The sequence below is a fragment of the Gymnogyps californianus genome, chromosome 11 (genome assembly GCF_018139145.2).
Source record: "Gymnogyps californianus isolate 813 chromosome 11, ASM1813914v2, whole genome shotgun sequence".
In the NCBI taxonomy this organism is placed as follows: Eukaryota; Metazoa; Chordata; class Aves; order Accipitriformes; family Cathartidae; genus Gymnogyps; species Gymnogyps californianus.
The window spans coordinates 24,376,905-24,400,096 of NC_059481.1; the positions used below are offsets into that span (position 1 = coordinate 24,376,905).

The 23,192-nt window shown below is 47.7% G+C and overlaps 1 protein-coding gene across 3 annotated transcripts in view; it reads left to right on the top strand.

Annotated features, from left to right (window-relative positions):
- The first annotated feature begins 3,951 nt into the window (after positions 1-3,951).
- PPIP5K1 (diphosphoinositol pentakisphosphate kinase 1) overlaps positions 3,952-23,192 on the top strand; it is a 47,666-nt gene continuing 28,425 nt past the window's right edge. For all 3 annotated transcript variants that reach the window (XM_050903046.1, XM_050903047.1, XM_050903048.1), the window contains exons 1-19: positions 3,952-4,120; positions 5,709-5,904; positions 6,613-6,703; positions 7,714-7,799; positions 8,036-8,190; positions 9,198-9,299; positions 9,554-9,715; positions 10,762-10,883; positions 11,328-11,429; positions 12,690-12,776; positions 13,229-13,304; positions 13,828-13,937; positions 14,932-15,017; positions 15,427-15,555; positions 18,715-18,836; positions 19,612-19,794; positions 20,715-20,856; positions 21,498-21,721; positions 22,734-22,861. In XM_050903046.1, coding sequence (XP_050759003.1) covers positions 3,974-4,120; positions 5,709-5,904; positions 6,613-6,703; positions 7,714-7,799; positions 8,036-8,190; positions 9,198-9,299; positions 9,554-9,715; positions 10,762-10,883; positions 11,328-11,429; positions 12,690-12,776; positions 13,229-13,304; positions 13,828-13,937; positions 14,932-15,017; positions 15,427-15,555; positions 18,715-18,836; positions 19,612-19,794; positions 20,715-20,856; positions 21,498-21,721; positions 22,734-22,861 — 2,450 coding nt within the window. In that variant the 5' untranslated portion in view covers positions 3,952-3,973. The remainder of the gene's footprint in view (positions 4,121-5,708; positions 5,905-6,612; positions 6,704-7,713; positions 7,800-8,035; positions 8,191-9,197; positions 9,300-9,553; positions 9,716-10,761; positions 10,884-11,327; positions 11,430-12,689; positions 12,777-13,228; positions 13,305-13,827; positions 13,938-14,931; positions 15,018-15,426; positions 15,556-18,714; positions 18,837-19,611; positions 19,795-20,714; positions 20,857-21,497; positions 21,722-22,733; positions 22,862-23,192) is intronic.

Sequence of the window (23,192 nt, forward strand, 5' to 3'; positions counted from 1 at the left end):
TTTCTTCTGAAGCAATTAAGTGTCTATGATAAGAGTACAGCTTTCACCTTTTGTATGTAAGTATGTAATTAACCTTAATACACATAGCCCTTGTGACAATGGGGGTAACTCTTTGGGCAAAGGTACTTCACTGGTCATGCGGGCAAAGGTACTTTGCTGATCAAGGCCTAAACTTTCAGGGTTGGGGGTTTTTTTGTTTGTTTGGGTGGTTTGGTTGTTTTTAGTGCCCACAGCAGTTTCAGGTAGTTCAACAAGACGTTGCCAGCATTAGTATTTTAAAATGCTAGCTATGTGTATTCTTAAAGGTTACAATCCTGCAGATACTTGACCTGGCTTAAATCAGGCTGTGGGTCTATAAGATAAACCATCCTTGCAGCCTGTCTGCACGCAGTGGTACTCTGTACTCCCTGGACCTCCTGCCTAATGCTCCCTGGGGTGCGCAGGCCTGGTATCCACTCCTAGAGCTGCCCCTTCTATCGCCTGTGGCTGCTGCCACCAGCGATGTGATCAGCCTTGTTTGGTTGTTGCATCTGCACCTACAACAGGCTTTGTTTAAAAACCAAAATGAAACAAAAAACCAACACCCAAACCCACTCTTTTAGTGGTTAACGCCACACTGAGTACAAAGTTAGTACAAGACCTGATCACACCTTCTTCTCTTAAATTTCTGGTACCTCAGAAGTGGGGCACAAAGAATAAGTCTCTTTGCTCTGCGAACATCCTTATCTGAACAGTGCCAGAATGATCTGCTAGGGAACCGGAAAGCAACTTACTATCTCATTTCTTATCACTAATACAGGGTAGTCTAGGGAGCTGAATTAGTCCCAGGACACTTAGAGGAAAGGTCTACCTCTGAGTTTCAGGTTGTGTATCAGCAGCTTCTGATTGCCGTTAGGTGATTACAGTAACCTTTGGTATAATTGTGTAGCAGATCATAGCTACCCTTCTCGGAAGAGAGTGCAAGAATGTCTTTAGCTGTAGCAGCTGGTGCGTACTTCCTCGTGTATCTGTGAGGGAACCAGCAAGCCTGAATATTCCGTACTCAAAGCCAGAACCATCTTTACCTTTTTCATGTGTGTGCCAGAGCCGTGTTAATGCTTTTGTCTCTCTCGGACAATACAGCCAGCAGCGTTAACTCAACACTTAATTTTCTTGCTGTGATTAGTGAAAGGTGAGACCTGTAGCACTCTCAGCAAGTGGGGACTGGTCTGAATGTATGACCTCTAGGAGCAGTTAGCTCAGGAAGCAATAAGAATGATGCAGAACCATCAGCATCGCATACTGTCAGCGCCTCTCATAGCTCTAGGTTTGAAGAAAAGTAATGGTGCGGTGGTGGTGCGGGCTGAGCGCCGTACAGGAACCTTGCTGGTACCATTTCTGTAAGGGAAGTTGCCACCATCCTGGCACAGAAACTCTTTGATAGCCTGGCACTAGAGCTGATTCAGGTGTGGTGGCAAAACCTCATGTTATTAGCCTTTGATACCAGAATAGAGCTCTTTTTTTCCCTTTAAGAGCAACAGTCTGTCTGAGTTTTAGATGCCTTAGTTGTGCCTGTAGCTAAAAGTTCTGTTTCATCAAAAGTCTGTAGTCTCTCTCGGTATAAGCCTAGTCAGATAAGGGATCTACTTTAAAGAGAAACTTGAAAAAGGTTTTGGTTGTACCCACACCAGGAAGAACCTGAGATCATGAGGCTTTCCCTGTTAATACCAAGGGCATGCCTGATGCATCAGTGGCCATCGGCTTCAGTGAGCCTCTAGGTTTTTACCTGGTTCGAGCATGGTGTGTCATGGCCTCTAGAAATAGCTACAGAGCAAGGCAGAGGCTTTTTTCTGGGATAGGAGCAGGAATGTAGAGAACTTGCTGCTTTCTTAGCTCTTAGGGCAAAGGTTTTCCTGCTGCTTGACCTGTTTTTTCCAGGAGGGAGGGGAGAGTAAGAGATTGGAGAAAACAACTCTCCTCCTCTTCTTGCATGGTTTACTTCATTAAATCATCAGCCATCAAGCTGATAGTGTACTTGCTAAGGTCTCGTTCTGTGCTGGCGTGCTGAGGCAGTAGGACACAGGATTGAAAGTGGTTCCTGAGCGTGTCGGGAATCTTACTCTTGTCCTCGTGTGGAAATAGTAGGGCTATACGGAGCATGCAGTAAAATGCCTGTATAGCCTAGTCTGCCAGTGCTGTTGCTCCCACCGGCAGAGAGCACTGATGGTGAATTACAGCTTTAACTCTCGCTGATCGGGACACTTTTCTGTGCCGGGTGTGCACTGTGCCTCCACGTTTGTGTGGGAGCAGGCAGCACTGGGCTTGGTGCACAAGCGGAAGACTGGAGTGAGCTGGGAGTCAGGCGGAGGAGATCGTCCTTGGTGCGGTAGGTGCAAAGCCTGGGCTTGCTCTGTCACCTCTCTGGTTTCTCTTGGGTTGGTGTCAGCTCCCCCAGTAGATCCGGCATGATAACCGACGGGCTTGCTGTTGAACTAGTGCCTGGTAGCATGGCTGCGGGACCTTGTCTGGCGTGCTTCTGCTCCAGCACTTTCTCTGAGCGCTTACCTGCTACATCTCTTGTCCTTTCTGGGAGCGCGCACAGCCTTTCTGCGTGGAGGCGTGCTTTATTTTTACCCTTATTTCCAGGAGGATTTCACAAGCAGCTGGATTGCTCTGTGTGTTTGTTTCTTTTGCCCATTCCCACCCTGCTTGAATGGATTAAGGCAATGTCCCTCCATTGTTCCTGGTGAGAGGATTCTCACCTACCATGAAACCGTGCTGGCAGCAGGCCGATGGCATTTGGGTGTGCCTCCTCTGCTCTGTGAAGGAGAGCTGCCAGAGGACTGGGAACTGACAGCGGTATGTGGCAGTATAGTCTCCTACAGTGTACTGGTTGTAAGGGAAAGCATGCTCAACAGAGGAGGAAATACAGTAACTCTCGGTCTGGGGAACGCTGGAAATCATGTGAGAGCATGAGAAGCAGTGGTAGAGAGTCTCATGTCCGTTTTTAGGAAGTACTTAATAACATGAGGTGTCACAATGTCCTCTTCTCAAGGTTGCACTTAGTTACGTGGGAGGAATGCTTTTCACCACTTTATAGTTGGGGAAAACACGGTAAAGGGCAACCACTTGACATTTATGTACGTGCAGCTATGGTCAGAGGTGAACAGCTGTGTCCTTGGTGCGTACAGGCCATGGGTACTGTGTATTCAAACTCTGTCACTTCTGCGGCAGACAGTGCTGCTATTGTAGGTGACAATGCAAGACACACTCCTTTCCTGGCGTTTATAAAGCATAGCTTGTATCCCGACAATCGGCTTCCATGCTCACAGAGTAAATCAGAGCCAGCTTGCAAACCCAGAAGCCCTGACCTGCAACCCAAACTGTTGCTGATGCTTCCTCTGTGTCCTCTTTCCCCGCCAAAGAGTTGTCACTTCTTCCTTCTCCCTCCTCCCTGCAAACTCGTGCGCCTCTCAAACTGGTCTCTCTGTTAATGTAGGTCTTCTTGAGCTGAAAGGATGAAAATTGGCAATTGGAAAGTCACCATCACTGTCCTAAGCTTCATCCTAACTTCTGGAGTCCCAGTTGATGTCTTTGGGTGTACGAGCCTACGAGAGTGTCCACTGTCCGCTTCCGTGATTTAGACAGCGGCTTGGAGCATGCATCGTTGTAAGGTTTACACGATTTCAGCGCTGGCGGTGACACTGTCCCTTCCCCAGTCAGTGCAAAGGGGTTAGCTGCACAATGGAGCTGCCTGTCTAAAACAGTCCTGAATCCCAGATCCCCTCCCACCCCGAGGGTCTCTTCCTGCTCCCTCCTTTTGTGCTGGGCAGCACGTCCCTGGGCTCACTAATGCCAGACCAGTCCCTGCCCTCCCCACCGTCACCTGCTTCCAGTAGCACAGCCGGCCCCTGGCTCGCCCTGCATCTGACCTTCTCTATCCCTTTTTGCACGCTGTGATTCCAGAGCGGGATGGTCGGCCACCGAAGCTGCAATGTCGTCCCTGACGACCTCCAGTGAGGGAGAGAACTCCACTCCCAGGTTTGTTGTCGGTTCCAGGGATGATGAGACAGACTTTCTGGGATCAAACATGAAGACAGACGAAACCGATTTCTTTGAAGATGATGAAGAGGAGGAGTCGGTAAGGAGGTCCCGGCATTCTGGGTTGGAGCATCTGTGCAGAATTCCTGGGCCTCAGCCAGGGTTTGCGCGGTTGCTGCTGAGGCTGCAGGCTGTTGGGACTTCAGGGGACATGGCACCAGGCTGTGTGACACAGCAATGGGGAACGGCAATGTCATTTCTGACAGGACGTATTGCATTGTCATGCTGCCATACTCGCTGCCTCATGCTGCAGTAAATCCTAGCCTTTTAACTTGCAGGTCTTTTTCAGGTACTATAGCGGATTTCTTTGTCCTAGCAACTTAACCCTGACACTCCTGTAAATCTTTCTGTTTCACCAGGGAAGTTTTTCAGGAAAACTCTGGAAATTGTGAAAAGGGCAAAGTTGTGTCTGCAGAAAGGAAGCATTTGTTCTTTTCTGTAACCTCCAGGAACAGGATGCAGAAAGGAGAATGATCTCCAGCTCCTGACTGCTTTTGGCCCCTATGCAGTGTTATATTAAATGTTACATTTGCTGTTCTGCACATGGGACTTGGATGCTGCAGGGACGTTGCTGCTGGCTGTGCGAATTGCTGGGACCATACGCCAGTGCAGTGATTGTTTCCATTGCCTCTGTACCCTGAGTCTCCACTACAAGTGGGTTGTTGACCTAGGAGCCCACGTGGGCTTCCTTCAAACCCACGCAGTGTTGTGTACCTTGGTGCTCAGTGAGGAGCTATTTATCAGGTGTGGTGAAGGATTTGGAAACCCTTTCACTTCCCACATGTTGTTTTTGCTGTGGAACCTTGGCTTTGCAAGTCAGTGCAGTAACTTCTAAAGTCTCAGCTTACAGTTTGAAGCCACAATTGTTTGTGCTGGGTAACCCGCAGTCCTGTGTGTATCACTTCAGATGATCTCACTGCATTTAATCTTGCTTGGGCCAGAATTAATCTGACAGGAAAACATCCAGTCTGGGGTTTCTAGACAGTGATGAAAAGTCCGCCGCAGACCTTAGCCTGTTCCTCTGTTATGGTTACCAATGCTTTTTGAATGCACACCTTCTCTCTTGACTCACTCAACTTAACTTCATCCCGCTGGATCTTGTACCTTTGTCAGATATATGGAAGAGCACTTGGTACCGTTTCTCTTCCACTCGTAGATACTTACTGTTGTAATCTTCCCTTCATTTTCTCTCAGATAAGACAAACAGACTGAGCTCCTGGACTTTTTCACTATAAAACATTTGCGGCTCTTCTCTGAGCCTGCCTAAGTCCACCAACTGTCTTGGTGAATTATGGGCCAGAGAACATAATGTGGGATTCCAGTCCCTGCTGCTTGTTCAGGTGCCAGATATTTGTTTCTGACCTTAGCATTAGTGCCCAGTAAAAGGAGGAGGTACATACTGCCTGGCAAAGAAGCGGTTGTTTTGGGCTGCTCCTTAATGATGTCCCCCAGTGGACTCTAGTGGGAGCTGGAAGCATGTACGGGTTCAAGTCTAGCAAGACCTGTGAGTGCATAAGGTTGGAAGAAAATCCCTTCTTTGTTCTGCATTGCTGCGTTTCTATACTGTTATAGTTTAAATTCAGTAAAGTAGTTGACCCTGTACTAAACTGATCTCTGTCTTCCCTTAGCCACCTGAACGGCAGATTGTGGTTGGAATCTGTGCCATGACCAAAAAGTCCAAGTCAAAGCCCATGACACAGATTCTGGAGCGTCTGTGCAAGTTTGAGTATATCACAGTGGTGATTATGGGGGAAGATGTTATTCTGAATGAACCGGTGGAGAACTGGCCCTCTTGTGACTGCCTGATATCGTTCCACTCCAAAGGTAAAAAGTCTGTGGCAGGCCTTAGCCGACTTGAGATCTGGGCGAGGGAGCTTTGTCCTGGTTTCGGCTGGGACAGAGTTAACTCTCTTCTTAGTAGCTGGTACAGTGCTGTGTTTTAGATTTAGTGTGAGAATGATGTTGATAACACTCTGATGTTTTAGTTGTTGCTGAGTAGCGCTTATCTTAAGCCAAGGACTTTTCAGTTTCCCATGCTCTGCCAGCAAGCAAGTGTGCAAGAAGCTGGGAGGGAGCACAGCCGGGGCAGCTGACCTGAACTAGCCAAAGGGGTATTCCATAGCATGGAACGTCATGCCCAGTATATAAATGGGGGGGAGTTGGCCAGGAGGCGCAGATTGCGGCTCGGGAACTAACTGGGCATCGGTCAGCGGGTGGTGAGCAATTGCATTGTGCATCACTGGTTTTTTTTTTTCTCCCCCCCCCCCCCCCCCCTCCTTTTTTTTGTTATATTCCTTTTCATTACTATTATTATTATTATATTTCATTATTACTATTGTTAGTATTATATTTTACTTTCGTTATTAAACTGTTCTTATCTCAGCCCACGAGTTTTACTTTTTTTTTTCCCTTTCCTCCTCCTCACCCCACTGGGAGGGAGGAGGGGGAAGCGGCTGCGTGGTGCTTAGTTGCTGACTGGGGTTAAACCACGACAAGCTTCCACTGATTCTCCCCCACCCCCCTATATTTCAGGATTCCCCCTGGATAAAGCGGTCGCTTATGCCAAGCTGTGCAAGCCATTTCTGATTAATGACCTTGACATGCAGTATTATATCCAGGACAGGTAGGTGTCTGTGATCCGCTAAAGCCCCTTCCCTCTTCCTTTGTCTGATTCCTCTCCTCAGCATGCTGTGCAAACTTCATCTTCCTGGCCACAAGCAAATGAGTGAGATGGGGAGGACGGGGACCTTAGCAGTGGCTTTTAGGGGTTGTTTCTCCAAAACATGGAGGGGAATAGATTTGGGGGTAAAACCGTTGAGACTTGGCATGTTTCGTTTTCTGGTGCAAATGTCTTGTAAGGAACGGCTAGATGAAGTAGGAAGCGGAAGAGGTCTCACAGAACGAGACTGCCACAACTAAGACAAAAAAGACTGGTCTCTGAGTAGGAGAGCCAAGTAGTGGGATGTGGTTCTGGGACAGAAATTGGGAGCAAGGCCAGGTCAGATTCTGAGGAGGGTATGTTGGTCAGACACTTCAAGAGGCTTCTCAGTCAGCTCTTGGTAGAGGCCACCAGCAGTCACGTACTTCAGTGCATACAGCCGGACGGCTTTGGCTGTGTGTGGGTAGGGCTCATACCAGACCCCAAACCTCCTGCTGTGTCTTTGGGTTGTAAGCGGTGTTCCTGTAGGTGCTGACAGGCACCCCAAGGTGTAACTCTAGTGAAAGAATTGCGATTTCCCCACTGACACAGGATGAAAAGAGGCTCTGCTGCATCTGCCTGGCCTGGGTGTTGGGCAGCTTAGCATGACAGGGCACCCTTCGAGAGGGCAGATCTGAGTAGCTGGCGTGTGCTGGGTGCGTTGCTGTGAATTGGCATTTGCTAGTAAATGAGCATCCATGTTTAGGCCAGGTAGAGTTTTACTCTGGGACATCTCTGTCCGGAGTAGGACTGAGGCATGCCCCATAGCCTGTAGGTCTTACCTGGAGAGCATGTGCTGAGAAGTATTTGCACTCTGTCTTGAGGCTTTTTTGTGTTCATTTGACTTTGTTCTTCGTCAGTGGGAGTGAAGCCTTTCCCTTGGCATGTACTGAGGACCTTCTAGACTCTTCTGACACTGTTTCTGTCCTCTACAGGCGTGAAGTGTATCGGATCCTTCAAGAAGAGGGAATAGACTTGCCCCGCTATGCTGTGCTCAATCGAGACCCTGATAGACCAGAAGGTCAGTGTCCAGGCTCTACTGAAAGCCATTTTCACATACAGTACTATTTAAGATATTCTGCAGAGAACAGGTACCGATAATCAGCTTGAAGAGGCCTGATTCACAAGTCTGTTGTTTTTTGCAGACAAAGGTCCCAACAGCAAAACTGGCTGACTGGCCAGGACCGGAGGGCTTTGGCTCTGCACTAGGGCTGTGTCACCCTTTCCTAACATGCTGCTGCTGTGCTTTGTCTTCAGAGTGCAACTTGGTGGAAGGAGAGGACCACGTGGAGGTAAATGGAGCTGTTTTCCCAAAGCCATTTGTAGAGAAGCCAGTCAGTGCTGAAGACCATAATGTGTATATTTACTACCCGACGTCAGCAGGTGGGGGCAGCCAGCGGCTCTTTCGGAAGGTGAGGAGGAGGACTCCAGTTTTGGTGTTGGAACCAACAGATCTGTGGCTCTGAGACCCATGTGGCCTCAGGATGGAGTGTTGGGGCAGGTGAAGGGGAAAGGAAGGTTTTGTGTTGGGGGAATCTAGACCTTCATAGAACTTTTAATTCAACCCCATCTACCTGGGAATTGCAGAAGGACATATTTTAGTGGTAGTGCTGACTTCGCCTTCCCCATCTTCTGTTTGACCCGTGTCCTATCTAGCAGTCATGGAGAACTGTGTCCCTTATTGAATTGCATGCTGTTTTTTCCAGATCACTTCCTCAGTTTATCAAGATGATTTTTTTTTTTAAACTTATGTTCCTGTCCTCTAGCATCATTGTTGCCCTTCTCAGCTTAGTGTAGCTTGCAAATGTGATAAATGCAGTATTTATTCCTAGATTCCACAGGGAATCTGCCCTTACTCACTTCCTACGCTTTGCCAGCAAACAGTTAATAGCTGTGATATATCTTTTTTCCAATCAGTTACACATCTGCCATTAATAATCTTAAAATTATTGTTTCCTTAGCTAACACACAGGCATGCCACTTGAGGTTGTTTCCAAAGCCTTACTAAAAATGAAAACATCATCATCCTCTGTCCATAAGATCAGTCAACTGTCCTAGAAGGAAGTTAAGTTGGTCTGATTATCACCTGTCATCATTTATTTTCATTTGCTGATTAGCTAGGCTCCTGACTTTCTAGGTCTTTATCCGCTGTTTTTTGTTCTATATCTTTGTAGTGATTGGAGTCAACCTAATGGTCTATAATAACTTTTCTCCTCTTTAAAGCCTGGAAAAGGACACACTTACTGTCTGCGTTTTGGAGTCTCTTTTGTCCTCCATAAATAGGTGCGCTGTAATAGCTGGGGGTTCTGAGAGGCGTTTCCCTAGTTCTCTACACATGGGATGGAACTTACTTTTTGTTCTTCCATCTAAGAAAAGGAGCCCCATGCTCTTCCCTGAGATGTTTATTCTGTGCTTTCAGATTGGCAGCCGGAGTAGCGTGTACTCCCCAGAGAGCAGTGTGAGGAAGACAGGCTCGTACATTTATGAGGAGTTCATGCCTACAGATGGCACTGATGTAAAGGTAAGAAAAAGCCTAGAATAGCTCCTTCCTTCTCCAGGCCTGGGATAGCTGAAGGCTGGGCAGCCCTACTTAGTCCTACTTAGGTCCTGGAGTGTTTGTTTAAGCAGTGAGGTGCTGACTGTGCAGCTTGGATCCCAAAGGGGGGAGCAGGTGTTCTGTAGGTCATAACAGGAGGAATGCGTGAGACCGTCTGATCTTCTCTCTGTGTTTGCAGTCTAGGTGGTGATGGCAGCTGTAACTATTTCTCTTCCCAGGTGTACACTGTTGGGCCGGACTATGCCCATGCAGAGGCTCGCAAATCCCCTGCTTTGGATGGGAAGGTTGAACGGGACAGTGAAGGGAAAGAAATCCGTTACCCAGTCATGCTGACTGCCATGGAGAAACTAGTTGCCCGGAAAGTCTGTGTGGCCTTTAAGGTCTGTGTTTTCTCTCCTATGCACGCAGGATACTCCACGAATGTCTGATTTGAATCTCGGTCAGTGTTAAAGCTTGAGCTCTGTTACCCCGATGTGTCTCTGGTGTGGCAGTCTTCCATGCCTGATGCCACTTGCCCTCTCTGCTGGCTGCATGCAGCTGGTCCTGCTGGCCATGGCAGTTTGCTGGTCCGAGATGACTGGGAAGGCAGGAGGGCCTGCAGCAAATGCCCTCTGTGCTGGCGGGTGGCTGGTGTCCAGCGTACATCTGAGCATTTAATATCAGATTCTGAGCATGCCGCTGTCCATCTGACCTGCGGTCGTCCCACCTTTACTGTTTCCTAGTTGTGTTTGTGTGGAAAGCTTGGTCTTTTTTTTTTCTCTGGTTTTTTTTTTGTTGTTGTTCTATTTTTGATCTGGCTTTGGTGCACATTTGTGTTCTGTTTTACAGGTCAGTAGAGTGTGTGAGTCTAGGTATGGTTACATGACATGTTCAGCAATGTCAGCAGAAGAAGCACTTGGCTACTTGTTCCTGCCCCTGCTGCAATCTGCAACCCGTGCAGTTGTGCTGATACAGCTGTGGGCTTGTTCTGCCTTGTAGCCTTTTCCACATAGTGATGGAAGTCTTTGCCTGCACCACTTATTGTCTGTACTTGTCAGTCTGGTTCAAAACAGTTGGATTTAGAGGCAAGAGCAGCAGAGCCATGAGCTGCTCTGCCTTAAGCCTTTACAGCTCTGGGAGGTAGGGGGGTGGCCCTGATGGCTTAGTCCGGGGGCTCGTGGGTTGGGCCTTTGATACGGCTGTGAGGGTGTCAAGGTTCCTCTGAAGGGCCTGTTCCTGCTGGCTAGTGGCTGTATTTTCACACTTCTTCAAGGCTCGTGAGGTAGGCATAGAGTAGAGGACGGCTGCAGCACCAGTGGAGCTGAACTGGGGCAGTGTACGCTGGCTGGGTCTGTGTGTGCGCCCCGCTTGTCTGGGCAGCTGCCGTCCCCTTGCTGCGCTCCCTCACAGTGTGCCTGAGTCCTGTGTCCTGTGCTTCCTCATGCAGCAAACTGTGTGTGGATTCGACCTCCTGCGGGCAAACGGCCACTCTTTCGTTTGCGATGTGAACGGCTTCAGTTTTGTGAAGAATTCTATGAAGTATTATGATGACTGTGCCAAAATCCTCGGGTATGTAAAATCCAAGTTTTGATAGCGGGTAAGGTAACTCATAGCGAAGTAAAATGAATGTGGAGTCCTGATCAGTATGTCGGAGAAGTCTGCAGGTGGTTCATATGGGGACATTTGTTCAGCAGGTGAAGGCTTCGCTCTGGGAGGAATGGGTTAATTATTTTTAGCCCCCAGAGCTCCTGCCTGCATTGGCATTAGCTGTCTGTCTACAGCTAGATGTATCTTACAGGATGCTAAGCCCAGCTGCAGTATTGGTGATGTGAGGGAAATTGGTGTCTCTTTGGGGTGCCCTAACTAGCCCATGGTGTGATAGATGTCTCTGCAAGGAAGGTGAGGAGAAATTCTGTGGCTCTCTTCAAATCTTTCAGCTGGACCGCCTAAGGAGGAGGTGGAGAACCAAGGGAATGGAATTTCTTGTGAGTTTTGTGTTCTAATTTCTTCCAGAAATATAATCATGCGGGAATTGGCTCCCCAATTTCATATTCCCTGGTCTATCCCAACAGAGGCAGAAGACATTCCCATTGTCCCTACAACTTCAGGCACCATGTGAGTACCTGCCATCTTCTCAAAAGTATGCCAGTGATGGCTACATGAGGGACAAACTGCAAACACTGTCCAAGGGACAGACATCACCCAGCAGCATGGCATTCTCCAGCTGCTGTGGTGGTTGCAACCCTGAAATGCCTGTGGAAAGGCTTAGCCATGCACACAAAAGGGGTGATAGTAAGTTAGTCATAGGTTTGATGAATGCAGATGAGCAGTCATTGAAGAAATTACAGAAACTGCTCACATGGCTTTCAGAAGGCCCAAATTCTTGATCAGCACAGGAAACAGATTTGGGCATCGCTGTAGCTGGCTCACTGTTCAGTAGGCTGCTACTCGGAGAAGATGCGTGTTGAGCTGTCAGTGAAATGAGTGGAAAACTGAAGTATTCGCGTTACCTGTACACTTGGCAGACCCTCATTTGGTACTGTTGGCCCTACTAGTTTTCCACCACATAAGGCTAAAAGACCAAAGGTAAAAGTTTCTTTGTGATCCTCAGCACACTTGTACAGTTGTATGAAGTGAACAAAGTAGGTGCTACAGAAAAGGTAGATTGAGAGTATGTATTCATCCTTCCTTTACCATGTGATCATTTCGAAAAAGTTGGCAAACACAAACACTGCACAGCTCACAGGGCTGCTGGCTTCAATGACACCTTGTGACAATGAGACTGATAGAATCGATCCCCGTTTCTCTGGGTCCCTATAAGAAATAGTTGGATATTGTAGTATCTGAAAAAGCAAACTCATGTAGCCCTTCTGAAATTAGCCAGCCTAACTACTGGTTCCTGCAGGTGGCTGATTGCTATGGGATCTTTCTACGTACAGCTCTTATTGGTTGCTCGAAGACAGGACCCCAGCTGTATAACCATTCTTCTGAACCAAGTTGTTTTTTCCTGGGTCTTTCTAAGTGCTCCTATGAGCATTACACAAGTTGGGCATGAAAACAAGCTTGGCACAATTCAAAATGCTGTTTCTGTGGATTCTGTAACATCCAGCCTGGTCCTTTCTGCTGCCTGTCATATTATGGTACTGTGGTGCTTTTCCCTGATAGGAAACCACATGACCGGGTAGTGTCTGCAGTACTTTGACTGCTTTTACAGCCTTGGCACTTGTGCCTGGTTTAGTCTGGGAGAAGTTCTGCCACTGATGAGGAAAGCAGCTGTCAAAAGAATGGACCTGAAAGAACAATGGGAAGCTACTTTCTGGTGGCAGTTCTGGAGTGTAGGGGCACATTTGTCAGGTGTATCTTGTGTTTCCCCAGGATGGAGCTTCGTTGTGTTATTGCAGTCATCCGGCATGGAGATCGCACCCCAAAGCAGAAGATGAAGATGGAAGTTAAGCATCCCCGGTAAGAGTCAAGGCAAGAAGATGCTGTACTGCTGGGAAGTGAGGAGGGCCCGTTTTCTGAATCAAGAGGAGGAGCAGAAGGGCTGAGAGCATGGGAGGCAGTGCTTTTTCCTGGCTCCGTTCAAGCAAATGCTTTCTGCCCAGTTGAGGGAGCCCCCTTTCCCCATAAGGATCCTGGCACCTTCTGTGTGAACACTGGAAGAAAGAGTGAAGGTCTGCTAGGTGCTGCAAAGGGAAGTGCCCCACTAGATGGGAAGCTAGTGGCTGCTTCCTTTTCGTACCTGCGGCTGGGAACACTTGTTTTTTTCAGAATTCCTTCTGAAGCACAGGAAGGAGCCAGTGGGCCTGCTGGTTCTCCCTGAAGAACAGAGCGTGAATGCATATGTAGGGATGACAGTCCCTGTAGCACTGAAATAGCAGAAAATGGACCAGGGTTCTTTGTTGTCTGTTCAGGTTCTTTGAATTGTTTGAGAAATATGACGGCTACAAGACAGGGAAGTTGAAGCTGAAGAAACCAGAGCAGCTACAGGTGAGGGGAGTCCTCTCTGGGGTTACCGTGGGACATGCAGGTAATACGGATCCCAGTGCGAGGCAATTCTTTGGGAGGGTGGCAACCCTCAAAAGGGCAACAGTCTGTTGCACAAATGCTCCCTTTCTCATTCCCCACCCCGTGCACACTCAGCTGGGTGATAGTATGAGAGCGGAATGGAAGCTGTTCCTGGCTGATGTGAAGACTGTCGGGTGGGGATGACCTGATGCTGCTTGCCCATCTGTTGTGGTTGCCTCTGGTGAAAGACGGGTCCAGGCTAGGGAGTGGGGCAGTTGGAGGCACCCGCTTGGTTCTGAACGGGGCTGGAGCACAGGGTGGGGATGAAGCAAACTGCAGTGTGAAAGTTTGTCCTGCCTGAGCTGTGTCTTATGAAATGACGTGTCTCTGACGAGTGTCTACGTGGACCTGATGCTGGGTGAAGCCGTCTGGAGGCCTTGCAAGAGTACAGTGGTGAGTCTGAGGCAGAATTGCGGGATGCTTGAGACTGTCTGCTCTCCAACAGGAAGTGCTGGACATTGCACGGCAGCTTGTGGTGGACCTGGGAACCCACAGTGATTGTGAGATTGAGGAGAGGAAATCCAAACTGGAACAGCTGAAGAGCGTCTTGGAGATGTAAGGGTTCATATCTCGGGGCACTGTGAGTTTGTCTCAGAGCCGTGGGTCAGCATGTGGTGTAGAAACAAGCTGTGCTGCTGATGTCCTGGCCCGCTGGCTCCCCAGAGGTCAGAGTCTGCTCCATCCCCTGTTAGCAGCTGTACATGAAAGGTGCCATGCTCTTAACGTTTTCTCCTTGGCATCAAAACCAGTGCTGATTCTTGTTCCAAGTGTGTTTGGCTTTTGGCTAAGCAACTTGAGACAAAACTGAGCTTCCTTTGCTGCAGGAGAGGAACTGCAGTCCTGTAGGGATCACATTGATGTGAAGCATTTTGATAAATTTGGAACAAATCTTGTTTTAAATAAGGTCGTCCTGGTGCCAAAAATTTAACAAAAAGGAGCTTGGAAAACATGAAAAGATGTTTGTGTCCTCGTAGGTTTTGTACAGCCAAAATAAAAGACAATATGGTGGTGCTGGCATCTCAGAAACAAGAGAAGGGTTTCTCTCAGAACTATATCTCGCTGTAGCATACACAGGCAGTCTGTGTTCAAGCCATGTCTGTGGAGCACAGGGATGAATTTTTGCTATGATTCCTTCCCCTGCTCTTTCTGCTCATTAGAGATGTGGTTATCCTCAGAGCAACTGGCAGATTGTTTTTTTTTTTTTTCCCTTTGATCCCATTAATTCACTTGTTAAAGATGTAGATCGAAATTAACTAAGGTTGATTAAAGCCCCGGTGGGGTATGAGAGCACAGAGTGCTGTCAGCTGAAGAGCAGAGAAGTAAAATGGATCTTTGAATTTCATTTGGGGGAGTTGTTTGGCTTTTTTGGGGGGTGCGTGCCGGGTCACAGGTAGATGGCAAAAATGTTCATGTTCTGTGGCAATTGATGTTGCAGCAGAAAGTCTCTTGCCTGCACTGTATTTTTGCTGTGCGCTGCCTGGGGACCTCTGGGCAAAGGGTGAGTGGAGTTGATTTGTTTAAATTTTTTTTCCCCCTCTCCTTGTGACAGGTATGGACATTTTTCTGGCATTAACCGCAAGGTTCAGTTGACCTATCTGCCTCATGGACATCCAAAAGCTGCAAGCGAAGATGAAGGTAAAGAAAACTGTTGTTGCTGCCGTGATCTTCAAGCCTGGTGTTCAAGAGTGCATGCAGCTATCCTACCTATACGGGCCTCTGGATGTGCAAGCAAAATTAGTGACCCATATCTTATCTTTGCTCACATCGTATGAAGGCTTGGAGTGATTCATAATGTAGTGTACCAATATACCCTGGCTGGTGCCACAGGGCTTATGCTTCCAATTTCATGAATGTCAGCCTATACCTTCGAAAAGTAGTGACTCTTAATTTTGTACTTGCTGGTTTGGTTCCTGGGGATTTTGGATCAGGTTTGTGTTGAGGACGCTCTGCAAGGTGCTGATGACAACCTCTTCTTCCTCCCTTCCTCTCCCCCTGCAAGCTCAGCTTTGAGATCTGATGTAGTGAGTGCCTGTTTGTCTCCTAGAAGCTCGTCGAGAGTCTTCCCCATCCCTTCTCCTGGTGCTTAAGTGGGGTGGAGAGCTGACACCAGCGGGAAGAGTCCAGGCGGAAGAGCTGGGGCGAGCCTTTCGCTGTATGTACCCTGGTGGCCAAGGTGAGCTTTGTCCATGTGTCTCCGGCCCTGTCCTGTGACTGTGCCAGGCTGCCCAGCCCGGGTGACTAACCACCAGCATGAGGGATGCTCAGACATCTGTGGGCTGTGTGCAGCCTGTGTGACTCGGATCATCACTGGTTTTGTTCTTTTGAGTTGACCTGGTAAAGATAAATAATTCAAGTGGGTTTTGCACCCAAAGATCCCTAAGCTGGCTACAGATGTCTGCTGTATCTTCTAATAAGATACGTTCTGATGCAGCAAATACGATTCAAAATTTATGTGTGATTAACAAGGAATTTAGGTCAGATGTAGACAACAGAGGAAATCTATCTTGGAACACAGATAATTCTGCCTTGAGAGGAGAATAGGAAGGTAACTTCTCCATATTTTCTCTGCTATAATTCTGTGACTCTGAAAAGCATTTAGTACACACACAGATCAAGAAGATCCCAAAGGGGAAAAACCAAAAAAGGCTGAGATTGCCTTTTTCATCCACGTGAAGAGTCAGAAGTAATACACTGCTACTGTATTGATCTGATGAGACCATATTGGATACTGCTTATCTTTGACTTGTATGTTTAATTAATTCAATTTAATTAATTAAATTTCAAATTAATTAAGCTAATTTAGATTGAATTGGAGAAGATTTCCTCCTGGAATAAGGAAGAGTTACCCTTGGTGGAAGAGGATCAGGTCAGGGAATACTTAAGCAATCTGGACATACACAAGTCCATGGGCCCTGACAGGATGCACCCACGAGTGCTGAGGGAGCTGGCAGATGTCACTGCGAGGCCACTCTAGATTATCTTTGAAAGGTTGTGGGGACTGGAGGAGGTGCCTGAGGACTGGAGGAGGGGAAATGTCACTTCTAGCTTCAAAAACAACAAGAAGGAGGACCCAGGGAACTGCAGGCTGGTCAACCTTACCACAGTCCCTGGGAAGGTGATGGAGCAGCTAATCCTGGAAACCATTTCTGGGCACATGAAGGATAGGAAGGTGCTTGGGAGTAGTCAGCATGGATTCACAGAGGGAAGTCATGCTTAATCAACGTGATAACCTTCTACAGTGAAGTGATGAGCTTGTTTAGATGAGGGGAGAACAGTAGCTATGGCCTGCTTTGACTTCAGTAAGGCTTTCGACACTGTCTGGTAACATCCTCATAGCTGATGAAGCATGGGCTGGATGAGCAGACAGTGAGATGGACTGAAAGCTAGCTGAACGGCTGGGGTCAGAGGGTGGTGATCAGTGGCACAAAGTCTAGTTGGAGGCCAGGAACTAGTGGTGTAGCCCGGGGGTGAAAACTGGGTCCGATCCTCTTTAATGTCTTCATTAATGATCTGGATGATGGGGCAGAGCGTACCCTCAGCAAGTTTGCAGATGACACAAAACTGGGAGGAGTGGCTGATATGCCAGAGGGTCATGCTGCCATCCAGAGGGACCTCGACGGGCTGGAGAAATGGGCTGGCAGGAACCTCGTGATGTTCAACAAGGGGAATTGCAAAGTCCTGCTTCTGGGGAGGAACAAGCCCCTGCACCAATATATGCTGGGGGCCAACCAGCTGGAAAGCAGCTTTGCAGAAAAGGACCTGGGGGTCCTGGTGAACACCAAGTTGAACAGAGCCAGCAATATGCCCTTGCAATGTGCCCTTGCCACAAAGAAGGCAAATGGTATCCTGGATTGCATTAGGAGGAGTGTTGCCAGCAGGTTGAGGGAGGTGAGCTGTGAGGTCAGATGCTTGTGATCTCGAGCACATTTTTAGCAAACGGGTGAGGATAAACTTTCTAAAAGACGAGAAAACTGGATGCACATGGTGTTGCTTACTGCAAGGTGCCAACAAGTAGAGCAGACTGTCAGTGCACAGAGACTAAAGGAGAGGGAGCAGTAGTGGACAGAGGATCTTCATGACAAGGCCTGTGTGCAATTCTTGAAGACGGGAACAGTGAGTTAGAAAGGCTGGGGACTTCCTGGTGCTGTTGTGGATCTCTGAAGCCCGGAGCTGAGAGGATCAGCCACTGACTTGGACAAGAGATTGGGGAGATCAGAAGACAGTGTGCAGAAGAGGCAATTCCAGTGGAAGTACAGGGAGTAGATTGCAGCGTAATGAGCCAAAACCTGAGAGAAGAGAGCTGTTTGCAGAGCTCTGGTCAGGTGGAGTGCAGTTACCAGCAAGCTGGGCTGAGCCCTAAGGTATGGTCTATGCCAATTCTGAACTCCATATCCGGTGAGCACCGAAGTGGCTGCCCTCTTGCTCACAGCAGAGCTCAGTCTGAGCATGTAGAAGGTGACTTCAGTCCTTCTGAATCATGGCTTTGGAGACTTCTGCTTCACGTGGTCATTCATGGAGAGGGAGAGATCTTATTTTGCAGTGAGATGCTGTGTTCCTGGGTAGCAGTTGGTACATGGCAGCTTTGTCCAGATATACAGCTGACTTCTGGCTGGTGTCTGTCCTTGTCTAGCAGGGTGTTTCTCTGAGTCGAGAGCTCAGAGCTGTGAGCAGTTTTCCCATCTTCTCAGGCAATGTGACTGGGTACTGTGCAAAATCATCATGGGATTCCAGGCAGCAGCAAATTAGTCACCACTGCAGTGTCTTTGGAGGGTCAGACTCAAAAGCTGCATGAGTTGCTTTCTTCCATTACTGATCTGACTCCTGTGGTTGACTCAGCCATCATAAATAAACCGGCATTTTGTGCTGCAAGATAATTGTAGCTCTACAGGATATGCTTTGGAAGCCAGGTGCCTCCCTACTGAATAGCTCTGCCTGCAGTTCTGATGGCAGCAGTACTGGCTCCTGTGCAGAGAGCAAGTAGAAGGAGGCAGGTTTTTTTCTGCACTTTATTCTGCACAGGGGTATTCAGGCTAGCAGAACAATTATGGACTGTTGGGAGAGGGTTGCTGCAGAATTTGGGCAGCATCAGATTTGACTGGTGAGTGCTCACTTTTTTGCTCAAAATAAACTTTCCCAAGTTAAGCAAAGATTTCTAGTCACCACATATGGCTAGAATTGTCTATTTTGGAGCAGCCTAAATGCTGGCTATGAAAGTGATTAATTCTCTACATAACTTTGTTACTACAATAAAGTTTGTTGTCTAAAGCAGTATATTCAGCTGATAGTTTTGCAGGTGTCAGAATCTTAATTTTGAGTTTGTTCTCTGTTCCAGGTGATTACGCTGGTTTCCCTGGATGTGGCTTGCTCAGGCTGCACAGCACCTACCGTCATGACCTCAAGATCTACGCCTCAGATGAGGGACGAGTTCAGATGACAGCAGCAGCTTTTGCAAAGGTCCTTCCTCCCTTTTGGGCATCTGTTAGTTTCTGCTACGTTAGTCTTAAAATATGCCAGTTCTAAAGGAGAACCTCTGGTGATGAGGAAGGAGCTGTCCTAGGAGCTTCCCCCTCTCTGTTGGGAGGGCGGTGGTACGCTATGCTAATAGCAAGTGTATGGGGCGGTACTGGAAATCCAGTGTAGCTGCACATGTATGTTACCTTTAGTATCCTGTCCAGGATAGGACTCTGACCAGAGAAGGAGTTATTTATGGAGTATTGCTGGTGTTTGGTGTTGGAGCACATCAAACCTGTTGCTGAGTATTAATTACCTACAAAATGAGTGTTTCTTGGATGACTGCCCAGCCAGAGGGGTTATTCCTTGACTGCTGGATTTAAAAGGGGAATGAAATGTCTTTGGTGCGGTGTGGGGTGGGGGCTGGGGAGAAGACAGGTTCATCTGCAGTTAAAGCTTGAGCCAAGGGGAATCCTCTGGTGACCTTAGCTGTTCTTCAGAGCCTCTGCTGTATCAACATGTTCCAGCAAACTGAGTTGGCTGCTCAACAATTGCCTAGACAAATCTGGGGCTGCTGCAGGCAGAGCTGGCCTTTTGCCTCAAATAGCTCTAGAAGCATGCCAGAGTCACTGGTGACTGTAGGTGCTGTTGCTGTAAAACTGCTCTTCAAGGGCAGTTGTGATTTCGCTCAAGTTGACTGAAGGCTGGCTATGGAACTACCAGAAATGTTTGTTGCTTGGGTTGCGCATAGCTGAAATCTTGTCCTGTGTTGCTTTAGGGTCTGCTGGCCCTGGAAGGAGAGCTGACCCCCATCCTGGTGCAAATGGTGAAAAGTGCCAATATGAACGGTCTCCTGGACAGTGACAGTGATTCCCTTAGCAGCTGTCAACACAGAGTGAAGGCACGACTGCATGAAATCATGCAGAAGGATGCTGAGTTCTGTGAAGACGATTATGAAAAGGTAAAGCACCTGTGTGGCTTTATTGCTTCCTGTATCTGGAAGGGGAATAGCATTGCTCCCGTGGTTTGACGTGAAACCTGCTGGTATGTGAACAGTAGTTTGGTTAGTCTGAGATCAGTTCTGGTCAAAATTACAGGATATAAACAGAATTTAGGAAGGGAAAGGGCAGGTGAATAGCCCCTGCCCTCCTCCAAGTGAAAATCCTCAGTGTTGCTCGACTGTCTCCTTGAAGAATCATCGTGGTACCTTCCTCTCCCTTTAGAAGTCCCAGGGCATTTTATTCTCATGGGTGTGCTAAAAGAAGAGTTCTCGTGGTTTACTGCATGCTGCCCAGAACAATCCCAGTTGCTGTGGACAGGGAGTATGTCTTGCCGGATTCTAGATCCGTGCTCTGTGCATGTGTGAACTGATCTTTTGGATACAAACCCTTTTGTGGTCTTATCAGTGTCTGATAGCTGCAGAGTAGAGAGCATGGGCTACATCCAGCACAGCAACCAATAAAAGCACTATAGCTGCTTCTCCAACAAGTCCCCAAAGCACTATTTTTCCCAGAGTCTGGGATCTGATTACCAGACTGAAATCCCTTCCCATTAAGGAACATATTTATCACGTCAAAGAACTACTTAAAACTTCTATGAAGCCCTTTCTGCTCAAGCACAGAAGCAAAGTGAGACGAGTGAATATTGTAGGTGGAGGGAGGTCTGATCTGATAGAAGCAGTTGTTTGCTCCCTCTGAGTTTGGTCCTGAGGAAGTTTTTAAAACGTGCCTATCTACCCCTAGGAATAGGCCAGCTTATTACGCTCAGCTGGGAGCACAATTTTTGTACCTAATCAGAAAGCAGTAGAGCTGCAAAAGGCAGACATTTTGTGTTCCCAGTTTGTAAAGATACTAACTAATCTCTACTGGTATCTTCTCTCAGCTAGCACCTACAGGCAGTGCTTCTCTGCTCAACTCCATGACGTTTATCCAGAACCCAGTAGAGGTCTGTAACCAGGTGCTCACCCTGATTGAGAATCTCACCTCCCAGATACAAAAACGTCTGGAAGACCCAAAATCTGCAGGTGAGCATCAGAACTGGAAAGGGTCTGGAGCAGATTCATTTATTGTTACATCTTCAGAGCTCCCAAACACCACTGTGGTTTATGTTTGTCTGTAGCAAAGAAACTCTGAAGTGAAATTCTGTGTGCTATTGATGTAGAAGGCTCCTATTCCAGTTTCAACTACTGTTAAAGAGAGCTGTAATGTAAAGGAAATGATATGTGCATCTTGGGTTTAGAGTGAATGTAAACAGCAGCAGTATAGCCTGTAGCAGTATGCCTGATTTTTTTCAAGCATTTCCTGGAGGGGAGCTCAAGACTATAAACAGCAAGTTTTTCAGTCACGATCTGCTCATCTCTGAGAACTTTCCTAATAATAGTGCAGAGGTTTTAAAAAGGCATCTGTGGGACATTCCACACGATTTATGGCAGACATTAGCCAACAGGCAAGCAGTTTCACTTTTCTCAAGTATTTCGGAAGTAGCTTATTGCTGCAGGTTAAAACTCTGTGCAACAGGTCCGGTGGCTTTTCCAGTCTAGAATTCCTGTGGGTGACATAATAATCAGAGCTGTTCTCTGCTGGGAGAAGTCAGTCGTAGCTGTCACTTGAAATCTATGCAGAAGTAGTCAGGATGTGAATGTGGTTGGTGTTCTCTGCTGTTTAGACCTGCAGCTGTACCACAGTGAGACTCTAGAACTGATGCTGCAACGCTGGAGTAAGCTGGAGCGAGATTTCCGCATGAAGAATGGGCGTTACGACATCAGCAAGATCCCTGATATCTATGACTGCATCAAGTATGATGTACAGCACAACTGTGCGCTGAAACTGGAAGGCACAGCTGAACTCTTCAAACTCTCCAAAGCCCTGGCAGATGTGATCATACCCCAGGTATAGCCTGTGTGACGATGTCTGTGGTGTCGGTTTCTGACCCTTTCCCTGTCTGTTCGTTCTCGATTCTTTTGCGCACTAGCTCTCAAGGCGGCATGTCACAGGTATTTCTCAGCTATATCTCTTAGTGTTTGTGTAAGGCCAAAGCCTTTTATGACTTAAGATGTGGCAGGGCTGGCTTCCTGGATGAGGGTTCTGGCAGTGTCAGAATAATGAACAGCTGACGCAGCAGCTTTTCCATGTTCATCGTAGTGCATTATAGCACAGCTTCGAGCTGAGTGTGTGTGCTATAGCAACACCCCATTCTCCACATACGAGACTGTACAGGGAGAGATTTCTGTGTTAAAGTGAAGGCTTGCTCTGGCAAGTTTGTTATTCTTGTCAAACTAGAACTGGTTCAGTTTGCAAAGTTGGCTTGCTTCTCACAAAGTTTATGCCCATGAACATGGGAGGGGAAAGGAGGGCCACATGCAATGGATCTCTGTATTCACCCTTGTTCTGTCCCACTTCTGGCAGAAATGCTTCGTTTACACAGGATGAGCTTCTACCAGCAAGGTCCAATTGCACTTGTGCCCATGTAGAGCAGAAGTGGTCTTCTAAACTTTTTCACAGTGCTCCTGATGAGATGCAGTTTGGCTATTTCCAGTATAGCACTTCAAGTTTTATCTTTGCAAATAGCAGTTTTTGCATTAATGCTCATGCCTGGTCAGAGTATAAGTTTGTGTGTCATGAGAGGAGGTTCCCTGATGGTACTTGCACCTCTCAGCTGTTGGAAGAATATTGACAGTCATGTCTGGACAGAGTGGGATTCTTGGGGGAGCCTCTGTTCTCTGTTACCCTCTGCAATATGTGGAGAAAAAAAAAGAGAAAGGTGCTGAGTGACATTCCCCTTTCTGTCCTTGCTTAACTGTAGTGGTGCTTGCGGACAGGACTGTTGAAGTCCAGCCTCCTTTCATGTGAGGATGTGGCAAAGAACCAGGGCTCAAGGGTATCTATTGTTTTGTTCCTGCAGGAATATGGGATTAATAAGGAGGAGAAACTGGAGATTGCTATTGGCTTTTGTCTTCCTCTCATTAAAAAGATCCAGTTGGACCTACAGAGAACCCATGAAGATGAGTCTGTCAACAAACTACATCCCTTGTAAGGATTGTGCTGCATGCTGCTGCTGCTGATGGGGAGGGCAGCTTTGGAGCAGTGTGTGGGAACCAGGCCAGAAGAGTGTACTGGTGTGGAAGGAGGCACTGAACATACACTGAAGGACACACCGAGAGGGAGGCCTGTTGGTGCTCCTAGAACTAGAAGGGAAATGGAAAGGCGCATTGAGACTGCTGAGCGGGAGCACGGTGCCACAGAAGCTTAAACCCATCGTAGCTGGATGGCGGTGCCTTCATCCCGGTCTCTGCAAGGGGCAAGTGCTAGTATGAGGAGGCCACCTCTGCCCCACCATGTGTCTGCATTAGGATACCATAAA